The 24,048-nt window shown below is 34.1% G+C and overlaps 1 protein-coding gene across 1 annotated transcript; it reads left to right on the top strand.

Moving 5' to 3' along the window:
- Positions 1 to 658: 658 nt before the first annotated feature.
- LOC135217982 (protein O-linked-mannose beta-1,2-N-acetylglucosaminyltransferase 1-like) lies at positions 659 to 22,677 on the top strand. The gene is made up of 14 exons (XM_064254108.1): positions 659 to 830; positions 2,398 to 2,494; positions 4,235 to 4,371; positions 6,564 to 6,743; positions 7,121 to 7,337; positions 7,996 to 8,123; positions 8,765 to 8,835; positions 9,964 to 10,099; positions 10,833 to 10,957; positions 11,229 to 11,430; positions 11,945 to 12,135; positions 13,084 to 13,264; positions 13,538 to 13,647; positions 14,821 to 22,677. The coding sequence occupies exons 2-14, from the start codon at positions 2,407 to 2,409 to the stop codon at positions 14,909 to 14,911; spliced, it is 1,857 nt and encodes a 618-aa protein (XP_064110178.1). The 5' UTR covers positions 659 to 830; positions 2,398 to 2,406; the 3' UTR covers positions 14,912 to 22,677.
- The last annotated feature ends 1,371 nt before the right edge of the window (positions 22,678 to 24,048 follow it).

Here is a 24,048-nt window from a genome sequence, read left to right as displayed (position 1 = left end):
AGGACTACCCATACTACACCCGAATTTTTGCTTGTAGAATGATTCCCCGAATGAAAATACGTTATTAGATGCACATAATTCAACTAACTTTATTATTTTGTCAAGCGCCAATGGGAAATGATGGAATCGGCCTTAATAAAAGAGAAGCAGGTAATGAACATCTCAAAAGGGGCGTGGATCTCAGATGTCGTCGACCAAGTGTTCATTCAACAAACGCTTAAGAAGATTAAAGTAAGATTATCAGCGGGGGTGACCTAAATTGGCTTACTTGTGAACGGATCTCTTGGTATAAATACCACCATTTTCTGTAAACTTTTCTCATTCATATACCTGAAGAGAGAGACAGCAGTCTCTGAAATATAGTACTTTTCTCTCTACATTTTGGTGTTTTTATGGGCTCCTTTTATTAGATATATATATATATTACTTTATACGTATGATTTTATTTTTTCAAAAGTTTATGCTTATTAATCATTGTTTTATGTAATATAATAAATATATATAATTTTTGACAGATGGTGCACCCGACGACCGTCTGCGTAGCGTGACGTCACCATCTGCCAGAGGAGGAGGAGGAGGAGGAGGTGGAGGAGGTGGAGGAGGAGGAGGGGAGTGAGGGACGGCGTGTGTGGGTGGCGTTTGAAGGAGATGGAGTCGTGGCGCCCGAACCCGCGGGCGCCGCCCTTCATTCCCCGCCGGTCGCAGGGGCGGAAGAGTGCGGGCGGCTGGGCGGGAGGTGTGGGGGCGGGGGTGGTTCGCACCTGGCAGGTCTCCACCACAGGCACCTGCCCCTTCTGCCCAGGGGCACTAGGCTCGCCAAACTCTTCCAGGTAACACGAATCATTAAAGCCTTTCAGTTTATATGCTCTCTCTCTCTCTCTCTCTCTCTCTCTTCTCTCTCTCTCTCTCTCTCTCTCTCTCTCTATATATATATATATATATATATATATATATATATTATTAGTATATATATATATATATATATATATAAGTCATATCACATTTCCGTGATTCATATACATATATCGAGCTACAATGTCCTTTAATATCTAATTCGCTCTACTCGGAATTAATATATTTTCATATATGCTTAACCGAAGGGGAATTTTTTCTCGATAATAGATTTGCCTGGACCAGGGCGCGAACCTATGGATCCTTTCAAACCCAGGAACGTCAGTGAAGCTTTACCTACTACACCACCGCGGTGGTGTAGTAGGTTTAAAGCTTCAACTGACGTTCCTGGGTTTGAAAGGATCCAAATAGGTTCGCGCCCTGGTCCAGGCAAATCTAAGTTGTAATCGAGAAAAAATTCCCCTTCGGTTAAGCATATATGAAAATATATTAATTCCGAGGTAGAGCGAATTAGATATTAAAGGACATTGTAGCTCGATATATATATATATTATATATATATATATATATATATTTATATATATATATATATCTGCATGTATGTGTGTGTGTGTATATATTTATTATATTATATATATATAGTGATAATATATATATGTTTATGTATATGTGTGTGTACGATGTGTGGTGTATATATATATATATATATGGTCTATATATATATATGTATATTGTATGGTGTGTTATATATATATATAATATATTATCTTTTTATATATATATACTATATATATATATATATATGTATATATCATATATATATATGTATTTGTGTATATATATATGTGATATATATCTGTGTATATATATATATATAATATATATATACTATATATACATATACATATATATATGTGTGTGTGTATATAATATATATATATATATATATATATATATATGTATATATATATGTATATATATATGTATATATATATATATATATATATATATATATATATATATATATTTGTATGTACATATCTGTATGTGCTTATATACTACATAAGCACATGCGTATGTTATACAGGGTGTCCATAAAGTCCCAGTACCATTACAAGTATATATTTATTGCTCGTAATGGTATTGGGACTTTATGGACACCCTGTATTATTACATAGTAAGTTTCATGATATCCAATTTGGTACTTGGTTTCACCCAGGTATTTCGCTTCACATTTTGAATAATGAGTTTAGTTTAGTCTTGAATATTATTTTTAGCCTTGAATTCATGGTGCTTGGGTTTTACTTAAGTATTTCGCCTCACATTTTGAATAATGTTATTAGTTGTTGAATTTTGAATATTATTTTTAGCTTAGAATTCATGGTGTCTCAAAGATGGAAAAGAAAAAAAACATTGTATTATGGAATGAACATCCTTTTCAAAACCCGGTTGCCAGACGCCATATTTTAAAAGTTTTCCATTTTTATTGATATTCCTGGACTTCCCTCGTACACTAATATCTCTTCGATGCTTCGTCACGTCCAGGGCGGCCTGATGCTTGTGCTTGTGGCTACAATTGCCATCAACGTTTCCTTTATCGTGGACAAGACTCGGCAGCTGAGAACTCCCATCGCGACTATTGGTAAGTTTGACGCGGCGTCGATACCAGACGTCACCATTGTGTTCGATTGTGTGTGTGTGTTTTTGGTGTTGTGATACACACTCTGGCTGGCTGCTGTTTGTATATCTCTCTGCTTCTTCTTCCCTTTTCTATTCCTTGTTGTTGAGCTGATGATGAGGCCTTTTTATGTCTTTTGTATTTCTGTTAAATGTGTAAAATTTGTCTCTTTTTTGTGGTAATATGTGTAAGCTCTGTGCAAAGTTTCAAAGTTCAAATTTTTTATCCACTCACTCTCTAAAATTGATCCCATTTGTGGCTGGTTTTGTGTCTCTCGCTCTCTCTCTCTCGCGCTCTCTCTCTCTCTCTCTCTCTCTCTCTCTCTCTCGTGTTGTTCTTCATTTCTTCATTCCCTTATCATTGAACTGATAAACTCTCTTTTTCCTATTTTGTTTATTTCTGCCAATGTTTGAAACGTTGTACTTTCTCTAGTGTGTGTAAGCTCTATGCAAAGAATGTACTTTCTCTAATGTGAGTAAGCTCTATGCAAAGAATGTACTTTCTCTAATGTGAGAAAGCTCTATGCAAAGAATGTACTTTCTCTATTGTGAGTAAGCTCTAGGCAAAGAATGGTCTTTCTCTAATGTGTGTAAGCTCTATGCAAAGAATGTACTTTCTCTAACGTGTGTAAGCTCTATGCAAAGAATGTACTTTCTCTAATGTGAGTAAGCTCTATGCAAAGAATGTACTTTCTCTGTGTGTAAGCTTTATGCAAAGAACGGACGTACATAATTTGATCAGTATAGGCCCAATATTTTCCTCTGTTTCGTATGTTGAACAAACTTTTCTTTTTTCTGTGATATGTGTTTGTTCTATGCGAAGATTTGAAGTATAAATGTTGTTCAATATAGGCCTAACAGATTCGTGTGTTGAAGAGAAATCTACGACTGTTTCGAGTCATTTTTGAGAAACAGTATTTAATTTGTTCTGCAAAAGAGGAAATTATATTAAGAGTGAAATGCGATAACGTACATAATTTCTCAAATACAGAAGCATATTTTGTATATTATATATATATATATATATATATATATATATATATATAATATATATTATTATATATATAGTAATATCTCAAATACAGATGCATTTGTAAATATAAGAGTATTCTCTCATATACACAAGTATATTTTGTAATTATACGAAATAATCTATAAAATACAGACGCATATTTCTTAATTTACGAAATAATCTCTAAAATACAGATGCATATTTTGTAACTACACTTAACAAGATCTGAAATACAGATGCTTTGTAACTACGCGAAACAGTCACTCAGATACAGATGCATATTTTGTAACTGCACGAAATAATCACTAAAACACAGATGCATATTTTATAACTACACGAAACAGTCCCTCAAATACAGACAGTACATATTTTGTAAATAGTCGAAATTTCAATTTGTTATTGAAGGCCAACCCCAATGTTCTTGGTCCTCGAGTAAACAATTTACCGCTTTATTTATTTATTTATTTATTTATTTATTTATTTATTTATTTATTTATTTATTTATTTATTTATTTCCTTAATAAACGCTCCAAGAAGAGGTCCATTGGAGAACGAAACTGTTGGGCATTTTCTGAGATATACCATTTTCATTTTCCTCTGTGTAATACAACTGAATTACCATATCTTCGTGCCTAGGAAGATTACCAGTACTATTTATTGATTGATTTATTTATTGTAACTTTCATTTTCCAGAGAGTGACGGCAACGGCGGAGGTGCCGGGGTCGGACGAAGGAACAATCTGCGCCTACAGGAATCACCCCCTAAAACCCTCACTGTCGACGTCGTGTCTAGCCAGAGTCGAGTGTCCGTCACTGTAGATGGCGCAACGGTAGGCCACACATACACACACACACACACACACACACACACACACACACACATATATATATTCCATTATCATTCCTATCTTTTCTAATTAATGACCCCCACCCCCGGAAAGTTCGAGGGTTGTCTAAGCGCTAATATTTCCTTGGGATCACTCTCTAGGGCTAATGTTTCGGAGTTTATGATGTATCCGTAAAAGTGGGTACATAGATTTTGGGTCACTGTCTAGAAAAGTTCCATCATTTCCTCAGTTATTGAAGCTGTTTCTCTAGGCACATACACACGCGCACACACACAAACACATATATACATACATACATATATATATATATATATATATATATATATATATATATATATATATATTATATATATGTGTATATATATATATTATATATATACTATATATATATATATATATGTATATAATTTATAGTTTTACATACGTTTTTCATTATTTTATCTTCAATTATTAAAGCTCTTTCTCTCTTACTTATCACCTTTTGATAAACAATAAACAAAATTTGCATATCTTTCTATTATCGGCTTACAGTGTATTTCGTGCGTACTTGACCACATCTAACAAGCATCTCTCTCTCTCTCTCTCTCTCTCTCTCTCTCTCTCTCGTTTTGATTTACGATGCTGCGTCTGCTCTGTGCTTATGAATTAAGAATGGACTCCCGAGGAAGGCATCGGATACTGGCCATTCATGGCGGCTTCTCTGTATGCATCTGACATTTAACACTGCCTATCCCGTTGCAGTTGTAGCACTGAGAGAGAGAGAGAGAGAGAGAGAGAGAGAGAGAGAGAGAGAGAGAGAGAGAGAGAGAGAGAGAGAGAGAGAGAGAGTAGAAAACTCAACAAGGGACCAGGAAAAAATAGAACAGAAGAGGTATAAGAACTGAACCTTTTTCTCTTGACTTCCCAAATAAGATACAGGACATTGAGAGACCCTGAATCTGTGAAGTTAAACAGGACCCGTTAGTGACTGCCGGAATGAACTGATTATGAGTAGTGGTACGAAGTTGTGACTTTTGCAGAATGCATAAACAATGCTCAATAGAGATTAGTACATAGGAGGACTATTGGTACGACATTCGTGCCATACTGTGGTAGTAAACAGAACTAAAACGTTGTGTGTGTATGTGTAGTCCTCTATGCACTGAGACAAGAGCCACTATTAAAGAAACGGGAAAATTTTTAAAGAGTGCCTTCAAAATGCAGAGATTTATGTGCTCAATAGAACAATAGTGTAAAAATAAGTAAGTAAGTAACTGAGCACTAAATGTTAACACGTAAACATTATTTTGGGCACTTCCTAAGAAATGGAAGGGGTACGTAATCAGTTGTAGATATACTGACCATTGAGATTGTCCAATGAATCATTAGTGAGTAGCTTAAATAAGGCCTTGGGTTTTGGTTGAAAATTCAGTCTAATTGTGTACAAACCAACAAACCAGAAGATAAGGAACTCTTATCATATGCCGAAAGTTCATGTAAAAAGTGTTAATGATGTTTATCCTGGTGTTCAGTCTGTATTTGATGAGTATTAGTAGGTTAAGTGATGGTTGATTATACAATGTGTTCTGTCTTACCTCCACGCATAAAAATGTACTATGGCAGCCTGCAGTTCTCCATTGCAAATATAGCTTGGGACTCCTTTTAAGCACTGCTTGAGAATGCGGTTACAAAGGAACCCTGTAGTACACCATTCTTTGTACATTAATATATTTAGTGGGCATAAAGGTAAATCTCCTAGAAACAGTGTATCATTAATATAGAGGGTCTGTGTTTTGTACAGTATCCGAATGCTTTGGTTAATGGATCTGGAGAATATCTGCTAGATAAATGTTGATATTGTTGTGGAGGGATGATCAAACACATTTGAAAGGAATACCTCGTTGCATTTGGGTATTTAGTTTTTCCATTCATTGTAAACAGTGTTGAGGATTAATCATGATATTAGATAGATTTGATTGAATTTTGCCTCAAACATTTTAATTCACTTAATACACTGTAATAGTCAGTGTTTTAATGTGCCTTACAAAGATTCATGTCACTTAGTGGAGGCATCATCGTAGATACCAGCATCCTGATCATTGTTCTGAAAAAGCATTTTGATTGTGCTCTTGCAATATCTATTACAGATCGTGGGAGTCCTAAACCTCATATGTACATACTCCATTCCATTTCAGATCGTGGAAGAGAGCGACGAACGAAAGGGCCGTGGAATTCACGTCCTCGTGCTCCACCAGGCGAGCGGGGCCGTCATGGCTCAGAGGGTCTTTGATACTTACTCTCCTCATGAGGATGAGGCAATGACACTCTTCCTGAATATGGTTTCCCCAGGGAGAATATTGGTGCTAGCCATCAAGGTAAATATGTTGTGTGTTTATTCACTTTACAAGGTACAGTACTCTCATAAAGTTATGGTTAACTTTAGAGAAATATGTTGAAGTTTTGTACTGTTTTGATCCTAAGGAATAACCCTGCCATTTGACACAGCTAGTACTGTTGGTACACAAGAGCTGTACTGATGTTTTAGGTGTTTTTTTTTTTTTTTTTGTAAAACTTGCAGGATGAAGGTAGAAGAATTTACTGTGACTTTTACTGCATTTCTTTATTATATTTGGATGTTAAGGACGTTGCCATATGAGTGCACATCATAATAATTACTTCTGATAATGTTGATAATACAAAAGTAATGTTGTGATATTTTTGGTGAGTTCTAATAAAACAAGTTCTTTTTCAGGATGAAGGTACATTTCAAATGAAGGGCGGAGGGCGTGATGCCCTTCGACGACTGGGTAGCAGTCATTCCCATGAACTTGGATGGCGCGATATGTGGGCTTTAGTTGCTGTCAAAGGAGGCAGAGTCTATGGAGAGCAATTGTCTCGGAGCCCTGACTTCAATTCTTGGGGGACACCTATCATGTTGAGAGCAGAAGTGCCACTTGTTCCTCTTGAAGGTTAGTTACAGGAGTTCCTTTGGATTTAATCCCCTTGGGTGGTTAGTGCTGTTAGTGGAGCTCACTCGGGCCACTGTGGGCATTACCTGAGGTTCTTTGTAGTGTCCCTTCTGTCCCTAGCTGCAACTTCTTTCGTTTCTTTTACTGTAACCCCCGTTCGTATTCTCTTTCTTCCATCTTGCTTTCCAACCTCTCCTAGCAGTTGATTCATAGTGCAACTGCGAGATTTTTCTTCTATTGTACCTTTAAAATCTTTTACTCTCAGTTTCTCTCTCAACACTGAATGACCTCATAGGTCTCAGTGCTTGGCCTTAATGAAGAAACATTTGATTTGTGTGCTTGTTAGTAGATGGTTACTGTTCACACCAGTTTTGTTAGCTAAGTATATTACTTAACCTTGCCATTTCAGCTATTTTATACTTTCCAGAAAACAGTGATGTATCTAAAGTGTCAAAATGTTATTACAAGTGTTCTGTTGAGTACTGAAATTACTGCATAACTTTATTATAGAAAGTTGAGTGATACTACCTATTATGAGATAGCCTTATTAATTTTCCCTCAGATAAGCCTTCTATTGTCATGATGTGTTACTGCATTTTAAGATATTCATTGCTGAGATTGTCAAATACTGTTCTATTTGAATTCAATTTACCCATAGAGAGTGAGTGCACTTGGCCAGACACAGAAGATCATCGCCGCAGACGTGAATTCTGCAGCCACATCGAAGGATATGGTTCAGTGTGTTCATGCACAGATCCAGCTCCATTGGCTTTCACTACAGAGCCTGTAAGTGTTTGCTCCTTCTAATATTATTACAAGTGCTTCAAGTCTTTCCCCTGAAGTATATGATGAAGGGCTTTTTAGATTTTCCTTTGAGAGTTATGTATTGTAAGATTATTATTGCCATTTTGCCCCTAAAGAGATATTTCCCTTAGAAGAAGGATTGCTATGTGTAACATAATGGTAGGTGTTAAGTAAACAATCAAAGAAAACACATATAAGTTGAAGAAAAAGGAAATATGGTATGACAAATGGTCAAATAATATTTTAGGAGGGGAAAAAGTGAAGGAATAAGATTATTTAAGGATTTGGCTATACTGAATATCCTTTGAAAGCTGTTGTAATGTGCTGTAGTAAGGTGCTTTAACTTTCCTGTACAATACTTATGTTTGTTAATATGTCTCGTTAGTGACGTTTTTCCATAACTGAAAAATTTTAATTACACTAATTCATATGTTTGATATTTTTTCTTAATGTAGTTGTAATTCACATACACATCTATATCCGTCATGTCTTTACATTAAAATCGTAGTGAATAAAGTACTTATACAGACTATATCAAGTAAAGGTATTTGTTCAAATAAAACAGAAGTACTGTTAAATATCTGTTTTTGCAGTTAAATGCTGAACTGTTTGTCCCCTTTCAGCTGCTGAACAATCAAGTTCATGATGTACCAGTAGCCATCATTGCAAGCAACCGTCCACACTACCTGTACAGGTAAGGTTTCTGTAGTGCTTCTCCTTCAGTACTGAAGTGACATCTGAACCTAGGGTGCTATTGCTGCTCTGTGAAGAAATAGAAATATTTGTTACTGAAAGAAGGATTGCGTTTGTTAACTTTGGACAGTATCTTTCAAGAGTTTAAAAATATGCCAAATATCACAAATGTGGTAATTAGGTAACACAGATTTGGTATAGTATTGATGTCACAAAAAGCAAGCAACAAGTACGTATGTTCATTTTAAATCAAAGAAACCAAAACTGTTTAATTTTAAGACGTATGCAGTGTTTTTATTTTCATACAACTAATGACTAAAGTCTAAAGATGGTTTGGTATATTTATAAGTGTTACTTTAGTAATGTAGTATAAAAGTCGCCATCATATAGGGCATTTAAGTCAACTGGTCGTTAATGTATAAAATTGTAGTCTCTTTTCTTTAGTCTGCATCTAATTACAAAGATGAAATTGGGCTCTTGTTCCAGCTCTGCAGAATAGGTGTTTTGCACAGTTAGATTAATGATTTTCTTTATTGAAAAAAATCTTATATCCTATGCTCCATAAATTTTCTTACAAGGCAAACTATTAAGCGGTACATACATGGATCTCTCAGATTTGTAGCATGTTGCAGTTGGGATGGAGGCTTTCACAAAGCAAGTTCAGGTACTTTGATCTGAGTCATAATTTGGCCAACAGAAGTTGTAATAAACTACATCAACAAGGGCTCTCTTACCTTTTTCCAACACTATTTTCCCATTTCTATAAGGATGGACTTTTCATTAAACCCAAAATAGAATATAAGATGTAAAAGGCACTACAACTCCAAATCGTCATCATATGTAAGATTTACTGAAATATCAACTGAAACTAACATAAATGAATTGGATTAACTAAACCAGTTGTTGGAATATGTTAGTCCTCGTTCCAAAGAGAGCACCAGATTGAAGTAATATCTCCTCTTCAAATTGGTAACCATTTGTATATATATGATTATCTCCACTATGTAAATATTTGTTTAGTACTTTTCCTGTAAATTGTTTCCATTTGCCAATGTCATGTGTAAGGTATCACTGCTATCCAAACTTTATAGAGATTAGCATTATTTACACTTTGTATTTTTACTGGCAGGTCACTACGTTCCTTGTTAGCTGCCCCAGGTGTTAATCCAGAAATGATAACAGTTTTCATTGATGGTTATTATGAAGAACCTCTTGCTGTTACCAAGTTGTTTGGTTTAAGGGGCATCCAACACACACCTCTAGGGGTGAGTTTTATTTGCCATTGTATTACTTTTGTGGAACAGATAGGTTACCATTCTTCACATTTTTTGTCTTAACTGCTGAAAGTTACAAGCACTAACTAGTACTTAGTAAATGAGAAATATTTTATGTTGTGAAGGAAAGCTCCTAGTTTCACATGTAGATCATGATTTCTCACCCTCATGCAGGTATGGAACAGGTAAAGAATTGTGTGTAATTTTCATAAATCTGTCCTTTGTCAATTTTCTGTCACTGCATGTTAAAACACATTTGAATTTTCAATTTATTGATGTGTAGACTTTCAAGATTTGTTAAATGTATTGAAGTATAATAATTATACCAGGATTTATAACGTACTATATTTCATCAAAGAAAACATCACTGATCCATATGAAAGAAAAATAAATGATATTATGATTGTCCAAATCGTCATCTCAACTATTTCCTAAAGTGTTACATGTATGAGTGTTTAGTTTATTATCAGTGTAATGAGAAAAAACCAACGTGTAAGATATCTGTAATGTGCAGTATTATATACTGTACATACAGTGTACAGTATGTGATTCCTTACTGGATTTGTTTTTGGTGTAATATTGTATTTCCCATAGGATAAGAATATGTCATGCTATACTATATATCAGAACCGAATGAGGATCTAGAATTTGCAGTTATCTAGTATTTGTTTTTGTAGTATTTCTAATGGGCATTTAGTACATTTAAGAAAATTCTGTTTTCCAGGCTAGAAATGCTCGCATAGCACAACACTACAAAGCTTCCCTCACAGCTACGTTCAACATTTTTCCTGCTGCCCGTTATGCTATTATTTTAGAAGAAGACTTAGATGTTTCGCCTGATTTCTTCAGGTAATATGGGACTCTGTGAAACAATATTTGTTGTAGTATACAGTCATAGTCATCAAGCATTTTAATTGTATATGCAGTTATATGAGCTTTTATGAATTAAGTGGTATAATTGTAATTTTGTTGTCAATGAAGGAACAGATTTAGTTGTCTAAAATGACCACATCTTATTGTGTCGTGTCCTGTTCTTGTTAAACGAGATACGTATATGTTTTATAGTGAAACTTTGAAACATGGTTTTTTGCTATTATTATTTTATTGTTTACTATTTCAGCTACTTTAGCCAAACTTTGAGGTTGTTAGAAGAGGATCCAACTGTTTATTGCATTAGTGCTTGGAATGACCAAGGCTACGAGCATACCAGCACTGACCCTGCTCTACTCTACCGAGTAGAAACTATGCCTGGGTTGGGGTGGATTCTTAAACGTTCTTTATACAAAGAGGAACTGGAATCTAAGTGGCCAACTCCAGAGAAGGTACTTTATATGAAATTTTAAACTTTCTGTACTTGCAGTCATGTATGCACATATTTACATGCAAAAGATTTTTATGCTGGTTCAGAATCAGACATTTAAGGGTTTTGTAGAGCTTATTGAATAATAGTTATATTTGTTAAATCAGCTTTGATATAACTTTTGTTGTACAGTGTGAAGACTATTTGTCAGTGGCTTAGATTCATTATCATATAGTCATATAGAACAGCTAATAATGTGGAACCTTCATACTTAGGTCACCATGGGGCAGTGCCGTCAGGGCACCTCACTTTGCAACAGCACCCCTTCAGCCCTAGCTGCAACCCTTTTCATTCCTCTTACTATACCTCTCCTAGCAACTGATTCACAGTGCAACTGTACAAGGTTTTCCTCCTTTTACACATTGTAAACCTCCTCTACTCTCAGTCTCAGGTAACCTTTCAGCACTGAATGACTACTTCATAGGTCCCGCTGTCTGCAGATAATCAGTTCTATACAAGTTTTCTTGGTCTTGCAGATGTGGGACTGGGATATGTGGATGCGTTTAGCAGAAGTTCGCCGTGGAAGGGAATGCATTGTTCCAGATGTTTCACGGACATACCACTTCGGATCCTCCGGACTCAACATGAACTCCTATTTTCAAGATACTTATTTCAAGAAACATTCCTTTAACACTTTACCATATGTTGAGCTGCGAGATTTGGATAGGTGAGTTATTGTTGTCAATATAATACTGTAATTATTGTAGTGTGTTTGTATTAGTTTTGCTAAACAGGAACTATTATGTTAGTAATGATTAGGTTTTTGGAGTGAAGATAATTAATTTATTTTTTATACTGCATTTGATTTAATTTTTCCTGAAAGAGAAGAAGCATTGAAATACTGTATGATGTAGATAAGGCCCATAAGAGTATTTCTGGGATGAAGCATAGAATTTTCAGTCACAGGACAAGAGTAACTAAGTTGTTTTGATATAAGATAAAACAAATTGAACTCTCCAGTAAATACATTATATCAATGTAACTGCTAACTAAGGTTGAGTATGTTTTTTCAGAAGAAATAGTGAAGTTGTAAGGATAATAAAGATTTAATTAAGGGAAAGATATGCAAAGGAAAATTACCTATCTTAGGATTTTAATTGATAAGGAAAAAGAGCAGTTTAAAAACTAGGCTTACAAATAGTTGAGGTTGACACAAGTGGAAAGGTAGACAAGTCTGATTGGCAGAAGTAGTTGATGTGGTGGTACTGCAATAAAAGAGAAATAATGTCTGGGTAAGAAGAGAGCCTGGAAGAAAGATAGTGAAGCTGAGAATGGAACAAATTTTTTACCATAAACAACAGACAAAGATTTGTTTCAAATATGGAATGTGTTTGCAAGGCAAGGTACAATAGTGATAACACGAATTTAACCAACAGAATCTTATGCTAAGAAATATAGCTTCATGGCATTAGAAGATGTTACATGTAACAGTCTTTTAGGGAAGAGGTATTGTAGGCTGATAATACTTTTGAAAGCTGCTCATGTATTTGCATTAGTTTTAGTCAGTTTTACCAACATGTCTATAACATTTTAGAAATTACTTCAGTTAAATTTGAGAATAGAAGCTTGTTAAAATAACTTTGTCTCTTGATTTTTAAATATCTTTTGATTTTAGCTTGAAGAAAGATGCATACGAAGAGCTAGTGAGTGATATGTTGCGTCGCGGGACGGTGTTAGATCACTCTCGCAGTCCATGTGATGAAAACTTTGTACCCGACACAACAGGACATATTTACCTTCTCTTCATTCAGATGGAGCATCACAAAGATTACACAACATGGCTACAGGTTGCAAAGGTATGAGGAAGTGATATGTAAAGGAAGAAGAGGGTATTGTAGAGGTCATTAATCAAGAACAAAAATAACCAACTTAATAAGATTATGATGCTGTTACGAACTGACTTTTGAAAATATAATAATGTTATATAATTTCAGACCTTTTGAGGTGTTATTCTTAGTTTTCATATCTACTGTATTTAGTTTTTGAGAATGCTAAGCATATCCATACTTTCATTGAATGTAAATCACTGTACAAAATACTTCTGAACTGAAACTTTGTACTCTTTTCAGTGTTTACGAATTTGGGACCTTGATGGTCGAGGTTACCACCATGGTATGTGGAGACTCCATATGAAATCTAATCCTCTCCTTATAGTTGGTGTTCCATTTTCACAATATTCGTAAGTAAATTTGCCTTTGCTGTTCAGTTTACAAATAATTTTAAGAATTTTGGCATCCTTTTAGAATCATAACTGTCATGCAATAATATAAAAGTTATTTAGTTATTTTGGGAAATATTTTATTTGTGTATTGGAATTTCTTAGTTCTAAAGGCCTAAATCATCAAACATTGAATCCTTTCCTTAACTTTGATGAGCCAAGTTTTTTTGTTGCATTTATAAAGCCTTTTTAAAGGTATATCAGCTTATAACTTTACCACTTTTAATATGTCATAGAGATTTCCTTTTATTTAAAATTATAATTGTTTTCATTTGGAATTTTTAACATTGTGTTACCCAGTGCTGTAGAGAGAAACTCACTGGGTTTGGAGTAATTTTGAAGCCAGATATTTCTTGTTTATTGTAGACTATTCTGATTTGGAAACAACAAAAATTAAAAGTCAAAATGATAGGTTGAATTTAGCAGGAAATATGTTTGTAGACTTCATTTACAGATGTCAGAATCTCAAGGGTTGAAAATTTGACTAATTACAATTAATTTAATCAAAATTTTGTAAGGATTAAGCTTATATGGACAATTGTGTAACAATAGGGGTGTGTTAAGGAGTGTTGCATTTACTAATGTGCTTGTCCTATCAAATGTGACAGCAGTATTTGAGTAACTTTACCATTGAATCTCACTTATATTAGGTACATTATGGTGCTTTGCATTTTTCACTTCAAGATTTGTTGCTGACTAAAGATTATTACTAGGCTGTGTGTCTTAAACAGTAATTTTATGTAGTGGGAGGTTCCCCAGATCCCAAATCAGTTAGATTTTGGTTGAACTGAACTTTATTCCTAGTAGTACAGTATTTCCAGATTTGGCCTTACATACATTGAAGATTCATTGTATTCTCATAAAAAACTAGGAGTGAACACTTGCAATTTTATAGTTCCATATGCCATATTTTTTATGAATATGTAATTGTTCATTACTTAGAGAAAAGGACTCTCATAATGCAAGGAGGGTAAAAGCTCTCAGAACTGATTGATACTGGATTTTGGGTTAAGTTTTTTACTCAATGAAAGTTATAGATTTAGGCTATGAAGTGACAATGCTTTATTGAAGTATTGTAAATTCTGTTTGACTTGTAATATCTATGCATATATTTAAGCCTTTTGTTTTTTACAGAAGCTACAAGCCAGCAAAGTTGAAACCATTGTATATGGAGAGAAAAGACAAGGAGAAAACTACAAAGGAGAAGAATTTCATTCATAGATAACAACTGGCTTTATTGGTGCTGAAGAAAATGTATGCAGAGAAGAAAGAAAGTTACATAGGGAATAAATTGCTTGAAATATTTATGAAGAACTCTCATACAGAGAGCTTTGTCCTTAATTTAAATGACGCATGGTTATTATTAAGAAGTGTCTTGATTTACTGAAGTGTAGAAAATAACTGTAACAATGATAACTATGAGTAATTATGTACAGAATTAGCCAGAGCAAGGTAAAGTCAGTGTTTTCTGTGCGAGTGATTTTATCAAGGGAACAGAATTGTTTCATACACCTGATGATAAGTTGTATTATATCTTATTTTCATGTGGCATTCTTACTTCATTTGCATTAGAGTTCAATATTTTATGTCTAATTCAATAAAGAGCATTTTTTATATCTTGATCATTTACTTGTAGCTGGTTGTACAAATTAAATTGTATAATTATACCTGGAGAATCAAACTATGAGCTGTATCTGGGATTACAGCATAAAGTCATTCCTGTTGTGTGAGAAATGATTATTTTGCATAGAAACTGACCAAATAGTTTATGTTTGTCTTTTTGTAGTAAACTTCAACCAGGCTTTTTATAAACAGTTGAAACATTAAATGTTTCATGTAGGAACTATGTGAGAATTGAAGGTGTTTTCGTTGACAGGATTAAATTGTGTGGACTTTCATTATCCACAAAGTACAGGATGCATAAATTCAATGTTGAGTTTTTAATTAATAGAAATTTAGTTACCTACAATTTATTAAAATTGCCAACTTTTAACTTGTGGATGAATTTAAAGAAAAAAAATAGTGATGTTCTATTTTTGTTTTTATGCAAGTGTATGCATCCTCATAGGGTAGTAGTGTCAACAGCGGTTCATCCTTGTGCACTGTGAGCAGGGTTTGAGGTTGTATGCCATGTTCCTTTTGTCCCTAGCTTGCTTTTCATCACCTCATTTTAGTCTCTTCTAATGTAGCGGTCCAACTTTTGTAACATAATTTTGATTTGATTTTCACTTTTCATATTTAATAACAAGTCTTTATTACCAGCACTGTGAAAGTCAGGAATGTGACTTAGTGGTTTGGTTAAATGACTTGAGAGAATGACAGTTAGGATTGTACATGAATTCTGAAACTTCTTTTATATATGAGGGCTTTTTTTTTCTCTTGAGATTTCATAGAGGTGTCATTAATGAAATCGATTTAAAAACAAATATAAATATTGAAACCTTGTACTGAGTTGCAATAATTTTAACTAGATTAAATTTAGTTTAAAGGACTCATAGATTTAAAATTAATTTCATTTAAACAAATATAATTTAATATTATACCTTTATATGTGTTATGGAAAATGAATATTAAGTAAAATTACTGTGCAATTGAAATCAATACTCTAATACCAGTTTGGAGTAAATAGTTTAGAATTGTGGTGCAGGTGTTCGTACCATGTTGAATTTTTGGTTTGCACTAGCGTATTTGTTGAGTCCAGTCAGTTTATGTTATTTTATTCGTTTCTCATAGGAATCAAGCGATGTACCATCATTCTTTAATTTCCGTGAAAGGTATCTTGAATTTTCTTTTTGTTGCTGTAGTAGTATATATAAATTTGGATGATGGGAGGCTACTGTAAATGAATCTGTTAGCGAGAATATCTCAAGCTTTTTTGGGCAGTAGGTGCTTTGCTGTCATGGCAAAAATATTGGTTTTTGTAGATTAGATGAAGCTTCCTGTTGAGGAATTATATATGAAAATAGTGTATATAGAGTTTGACTAGCATAAAGTTATATTTTTTATGGTCGATGTAACTGTGTCTTGAAAATGGTTGTTTTTGAGACTTAAGCTGTAATTGGCTTTGTTAGGAGTTTCATGGTTTAACTTAACTGATGTATAGTATATATACAGTATTTATGTATTTAATTTTGTGTGGCTAAAAGCAATATAGAAACTTGTCTGCACTGGAAATGTTTAACTTTCTGAAGAGGAAAAGTTGTAAATATTAATTAGATACAAAAGTTCTTTAAGTTAGCATTTTTTCAAATATTTCTTTGTACATTTTGTAAAATTAATGCCAAGTACTTGATTTTTATGTTTAGTGTTATTACTTGTATTTCATTTTGTAAAGCATGTTTTTTTCAGAGGTACAATTTATAGTCCACTACTGCTTGTCTTCATAGACTAGCATATTAAATAGAATCACAAAATATATTTTCTTATAGGTTGCTAAGGGCTTTAAAATGCTTAAAAATTGTATATGATCACAAAAATCATGTTTTTCATCAAAGTTTTTCAGGAATGAGATCGGAAACTAGCAAACGAAGTGAGCTTTGATTAATGTGAGAGTACATGGTCTTATAATACTTTGGTTGGATATACTACTGTAAAACATCTGTTTAACTATGAATTGTAATGGGACAACTTTAGCTGATGTAAAGAGCTTATCATGAAGTTTATGATGGTTCTTATTATAGTACTGAATTACTGCTTCCTTTTAATATTAAGTGAAATGCTTTACATATAACTTACGAAGGTGCTACACAAACTTACGAAAGTAATGCCTGTGAAAACTTTATCTTTCTTATTGTAGATTTTGTAATTTATTTCTATTTAGAAGTTGTATTTATGGATTGTAGTGGAAATATTTGGTCCGGAAAATGATCATGTGAAATGAATGTCGGTGTGTTTTGTAAATTAGTTGTACATATTTAATGAAAAAAAAATATGGTGGGTTATCATGAATTAAAGTAAAATGTATATTAAAAAATGTTTGAAGATTTGATAAATTTGAAATACTGTAAAGTTATATGTATGTCTCAGAAATGGAAATTTTACATCTTCAAAAATATCTACATGGAAATTGATAAATGTACGTACTTAAGTTTATTAGAGAAATAACTGGTTCATGCAAAACACTTTATTGAATAATATAGATTTTAAGTTAGAGAAAAATTTTTAAACTATATTGATATACAATTTTGTCAGAGATTTCGGTCTGCATTCTTCTAATTATGTATTTCTCCAAATATTTTACTTTATTTAAACACAAAGCATAAAACTGGATTGCCTTTAGTGATAGCCATTCAGTGTACAGCACCTGAATATCTGTCTTCTGATACCTAGGAGTTGCCCTCTTATCATATTCTTCTTGAAAGTGGACCATGATTGCATTGAACAGGATTAGATTGTCAGGTTCTAATATCATGAAAAATGTTAATCACATGTTGAAGCTATTGTCAGAGATGGTTCCCATTGGCAACCATTACCTTTTTTAGATAAATGTATTTACCAAATTGAAATTAAAAAGAATTATGCCAGTATGGTTGAAGAGTTATTCAGTGTTAATAGAAAAATGTGCTGCTTGCAATTGGTGTCTTTTGTGTGGATTCAGAGGACTGTCATTTGAATGTACAGTATGTCTGTATCAGAAAAACTGTAGCCTTAGTCTTATGTTTTGGTTTGAGTAGGCAACCATGTACAAGGTCAAGAGAAAATTTAAGGCTAGTCTGTTAACCTAAACTTGTTAGAGTTCACTCTTGTTAAGGACCAAGACCCTTACATTTTTCCCCTTCCCTCCTCCGTATTTGCTTGTTGATATTTAACAATTCCTCACTACTTTCTCTATGACTGGCTTTTCTGCTTCATGTCTCCTCTTGAGCTTTGGTCATGTTTGCCTTTCAGAATGCTGAAGACTAAGACTGACCCTCTCTCAGTCAATATAAGATTCGTCTGGAGAAGATAAACCTTTCAGTAGAGATGGAGCTTTTTCAGATCATTGCCATAGACCCATGAACCAGATAAAGCAACCAGCTGCTCTCTGGATGGTAACTAATGCACTGTTGACCACAATTGGTGCTGTTTTTTTGACAGTTACTCCTGCATTCGATTATTGTTTCTTTCAATTCCTTGACACTTGTGGGCTAACAGAGGTGATAATGCATCATGTAATAAAAGAGGACCAGCTCATTGTCACCTCTCTTCCGTAAGACTTCCCACTTTTACAGACAGCTGTGATGTTCTACCCTAGTCCATTCTTGGTTGTGTTTCTGCACCATTCCACCAGATTTGCTGTGGTCATACTAACTGCTACAGTCTGGTTGTTGCTATGTGAGCTGATCACATTTTTGACAAGGAGACTGTTATTCTTGTCACCAAGTAAAATTCTGTAAGACGTGCTGTACACACATAGTTATTCTACTTCTTCTACGTTCCAAAGCAAAACATACTAGTATATAAGGAGTCCTTTTTCCTCCTTATACTTGTTTTTCACCGTTTAAATATCTTCTGTCCTCAAGTTTCACCAGTACTAGCTATTTTGCTGTTGGTTTGCCTGTTTACTACCTGTGCTGGTGTTACCAACTGTTCTACGTGTGTGCAGCTGTCCTGATTCCACCTGTCTACTGACTGCCATTCATCAATCATGCAGGTGGTCATGGCTTTAGTGACAGTTCTCCTAGAGCCACACCATATCCTGACACTTTTGTTGGTGCTCACTATCCTGCAAATGGTTCTGTTGGTCATTCTCTTTTATTCCTCTAGTGTTTTATTGCATATTTGGTGTTCCACAGTCATACTAGCTTTTGTGTTGCTGTTATTAAGTCTTTTTTCACATCTTTTATACAAACTGCCATGTGCTGCCATGTTACTGGTGTGCTACCATTCTTTAATTTATCTACAAGCCATTGTTACTGATTTTCCTCTATCCTCTAAACTTTCTTCTTGAATAATTTATCAAGACTCCTGAAAAAGAGAAGATCATTCTCTTTTAGGAAAAATCTTTATTAACCCTGCTTGTGATAAGTTATGTCATCCTTAGTTCTTTGATTCCTGGCTGTATATTGCACTAAATCTTAAGAGTTGTGGCACTACTTCAATTCATCCACATCTGTATAAGTCTCCAAACAGGTCTTGTCCTTATTCATAGCCAAATCTTGTTACATTTCCCCCCACCCCCATTCGCCTTCTTCTTTGGTGATCTTTTGTTCACTGATGCATCTTCAACAGTCCATTTCAGGATAACAGATTTCAGGTTACACATCGTAGCTAATGTAGTAGTTTTGTGTCAGACTACACAAGGGCAGACCCTTTCAGTAAGGATTACAAAGGGCAAGCCATGTAAGACAATGGTTTGTTAGATACAAAAAATATGAAATTAAAAAATTAGTATCATACATTCAGATCATTTCTGTACATTAGAGATCTCTCATCCCCCTTTCCAGATAGCTGTAGATGGTTCACTTCTAGAGCAAAGCTTTGTATTAGGAGAGTTTAACCAGACAGTTGATTTAAAGGTCTTACCTCTCACAGGGCATAACCAGACCACTGAGCTAAAAATCTTAGCTCTCACATGGCTAGCCTACATACTAGGTGAGGTAGATGAGAGATGTAGGGAACTGACAGAAGGAAACTCTCATTACATAGGAAAACTTTTCCTTTCTAATATGTGTTTGCTACCCATTTTGAACCAGATTGTAAGACCATCCAAGCAGGGGTTATTAGGAACCAAAAGTGAGTTTGTAATTTTAAATTCCATGGTTTTGGTGAGGAAACATTTTGTAAATTAATTGCTATTAGGAAAATAAAACTTTATAATTCCTATTTTTTGGATAAAAAGACATGCATAAATTTTAAATTAAAATATTTGTAAATGTTTTAATACTGTATTTTCTTAGCATATTTTCAGAAACATCTTGGCGCATAATAATTATTACTTTGAGACTCATGTATTTGTGTTTGAAAGATTAAGAAATTGAGAAGTATTCACTGCTTTGTGTTTCTTATGTGTTTGTACAAATTGTAAGAGAATTAATCAGGGGCCAAGAGTACTGGAATAATGGCATTGAGTATAAACTACAAGTGAGATGGTTTCTAGTGATATTTTGTCTCTTTTCAAAATATTTTGCCTATCCTGCCCATCTTAATTTTCCTTTGAATGTATAAGTATGTTGCATTCTGGCTTGTATGTAGCGTTAAACTGAAAATTGTCAAATTTTTATATAAGAAAATGGTTGAAATAACATGTCTTACCAGTTATATCCTTATTTAGTGGGAAGACTTACAACCAGTTGTTAGAACCAGTTGTACAAATTGGTTTACAGTACTGAGAAATGATAAAAATAGTGTCCAAATTATTTGGTGCTACTTCAAACAACATTTGTTGTGATGTAAGTTGGTATGTAAAAGCAATTGCTTAAACAGATCTGATCAGTTTATATCATTTAACCATTTTCTCTATGATGGCAAGGCTGGATAACTTTTACTTCATTTATTTACATATGTTTTTATCTGAGGAATGTAACATGAAGAACAGTAAGTAGTATAAGTGAATTAAAATATTGTTTGTGTTCTCAAGTTTGATGCAAATTTGATGGAAACACAAAATACTGTTATATTTTCTGTTCAGTTGTGTAAATTGATTTCTACTCTCTTGTATTTATGACATCTGTCCTCTTTGATTGCATGGACAAATGCCACTGAATTGCTAATTGCAATGTACTCTAAATTTGTGCAGAACTTCTCTAGTGCTTTCAGTTAAAAAAATTGACAGACCTCAAGAATATAGCAAAGCATTCAAGCATATGTCACATTGCACTGTGAATTATCAAAATTTGTAATTGAAAAACATTTTAAACCCAAATATTCCTATAGGTTACTTCAATCATCACTAAAGGCTGTCACTTACTCTAATATCTATATCAGTATCTGCTGTGGGATTATATATGTGGATGAATGAAATGCTGGAATTTATTTTTTTCTTTACCTGTCACATCTGATGATTTTGCAATGGTGGTTGTGCCAATGTTTTACATGTATTAATTTATTCTTTAGACACATGGCATAAACTTTCCTAGTAATACAATTTAGTGGATAAGTCATTTGGCAGTGCTTTGAGGCCTAAGTGTGTGTGTATTACTTTTAGCAAGTTGTGCATGTATTCATACTATGTATGTGTACTGTATTGTATATATTATTTCTTTGTATGTAAAAACTGTAATGAGATATATATATATTTGATTGTTGAACTAGGCAACTAGTAGCACTTTACATGAGACTAATGGTGGAAAGTGTATTTGAACCGCCCAAGTATAAATGTAGGTGTAATTCTTAAGATTTGGTCCACTGCATCTGATTGGTGCTGAGCTTCCACTGGAATTGTAATATTTAAATTAGTTATACTGTACATGTATGTTGACTATACACAGAGTTAAGTTATTAACTCAAGTTAGTTAATAACTAACTGTGAAATTCATCATTCATGCTATGCATTTTGTTTATATATACATATATCTCTCTCTTTCTCTCCAGAAAGGTTGTCTTCCGCACTTGACAGTTTGAGCCGTTTTATCATAGCTTGTGTACTTAAACACTCAGTCAGGTATTTTCTCAATATGAAGTGGATGTACATGAAATTATTGATAGTAATTTTAACTTAATATCTTGAAAAAAATTACCATAGCTGTTTTGCAGTAAAATTTAGATACTTTAACTTTCAGTCTACCAATTTGTCCGTTAAAAAATTGCTGTAGTTTTAAAAGTCATCAGATTGGTGCCTTCTCATTTTTTTTAGCTTACGATTCTTGGTTTTCCAAAGTTGAAAAGCACTTTTATGAAGAGGGAAAGAGAAAGCCAGTGATTAGTCATCCAATAGGCTTATATATTTCAAAAGCTAATTGCATAGTCAAGTACTTGAAACCACAACACAGTGGAAATGACAATGTGCATGTGAATATATACATAAATATATACTGTATTAGTATATATGTATGTAAAACTCCCTCTTGATTATTGTATTATACTGCTGGAATGAACTTTTTGCATAAGCCATAGAAAGGTTGTATATGAATATATACATAAATATATACTGTATTAGTATATATGTACGTAAAACTCCCTCTTGATATATGTATATATATGCTGAATGAACTTTTAGCATAAGCCATAGAAAGGTTGTATAAATTGCATAAAATATGTGCAGGAAAGTGATTCTTATATGTACAGTATACAATAAATAAATTTTCTGATGATTTTCTTTTATATTTTCCATGCTGTTTTAGAAGTGATTAGCCTCTCTGGCTGATGAATTTGTCCTGACCATCTAAGGATAAAGGACAGATTTTATGGCATAATAGTTTTTGTATTAAAAATAAGTGGAACATTCTTCACCAGAAAAATTATAGCGTTTACTGTAGGTCAATTTTAGACAGGATATGATGGAGTAAGGCTTGGTTGGTGCAAGAAAAAACTATGAGATGGCAATGTGGTATTTTTCTAACCCAGAGTGGTCCAGTTTATAATTTTTTAAGCCTTGGTCCTGTTGACAACCACAGCAAGAAAAATTATCAAAATTTTGACTGTAGATGGTTTCGGTGGAGGTTGGAGTCGGACAGGATGCTTCTCAACCCTTAGAACTGGACTACATGAAGTGATCAAGTGAAGGAAACTTCCAAGTCACACCTTTCCTGCAATGCTGAGCCTAATCTCAGCAGACTAATAATACACTCAATTCAATTGAGTGTATTATTCTATTGGATCTCAAAGGAGAGCTAATGATACTGTTAACCTTCCCTGGTCTGTGCCCTTTGGAGAATGGGAGTCCACTTGGATGGAACCACTTTAGTATGACTTAAATCCTAAATGAAAAGTATAAAATAGGAATGACAAGGAATGTGGTTACAGAAAAACACAGCCTGTACGTATTTGCAATGTATCTTGCAAATTCAGTCATACCAATAAAAAGTTGCCCCATATCAGAAATCATTCCATAGACCTGGGGTGTCTGTGCCCTGAAACCGTGAAGGTTGGTGTTACAGCTATCAAACCCTAAATGGCGTATGTGTCAGTGCCCTCAGCTCTTGAAGGACAATCTCCTAAGTGTCCTTAACACGTAAAGGAAGTGTGTTTGTGCTGTCAACCCCTGAAGGATGTGTTAATGTTCTCAGTCCCTTAAGGATGTTAGCACTCAAATTTGGGAAGAAATATGTGTTAGTGGCCTCAGATCCCTAAGGATGCATGTGACCACCCTCAGTCCCACCAGGGACATTTGTGTAAGTGCCCTTAACTACTAAAGGATATGTGTTAGTGCTCCTGAGCCCTGAATGATGAGTGTTAGCACTCAACTGCTGAAGAATATGTGTTAGTGCTCTCAACACCATAAGG

Source organism: Macrobrachium nipponense, chromosome 9, assembly GCF_015104395.2.
Source record: "Macrobrachium nipponense isolate FS-2020 chromosome 9, ASM1510439v2, whole genome shotgun sequence".
Taxonomy (NCBI): Eukaryota; Metazoa; Arthropoda; class Malacostraca; order Decapoda; family Palaemonidae; genus Macrobrachium; species Macrobrachium nipponense.
Note: the sequence above shows the minus strand (reverse complement) of the source record. Positions and strands in the feature narration are given on the sequence as shown.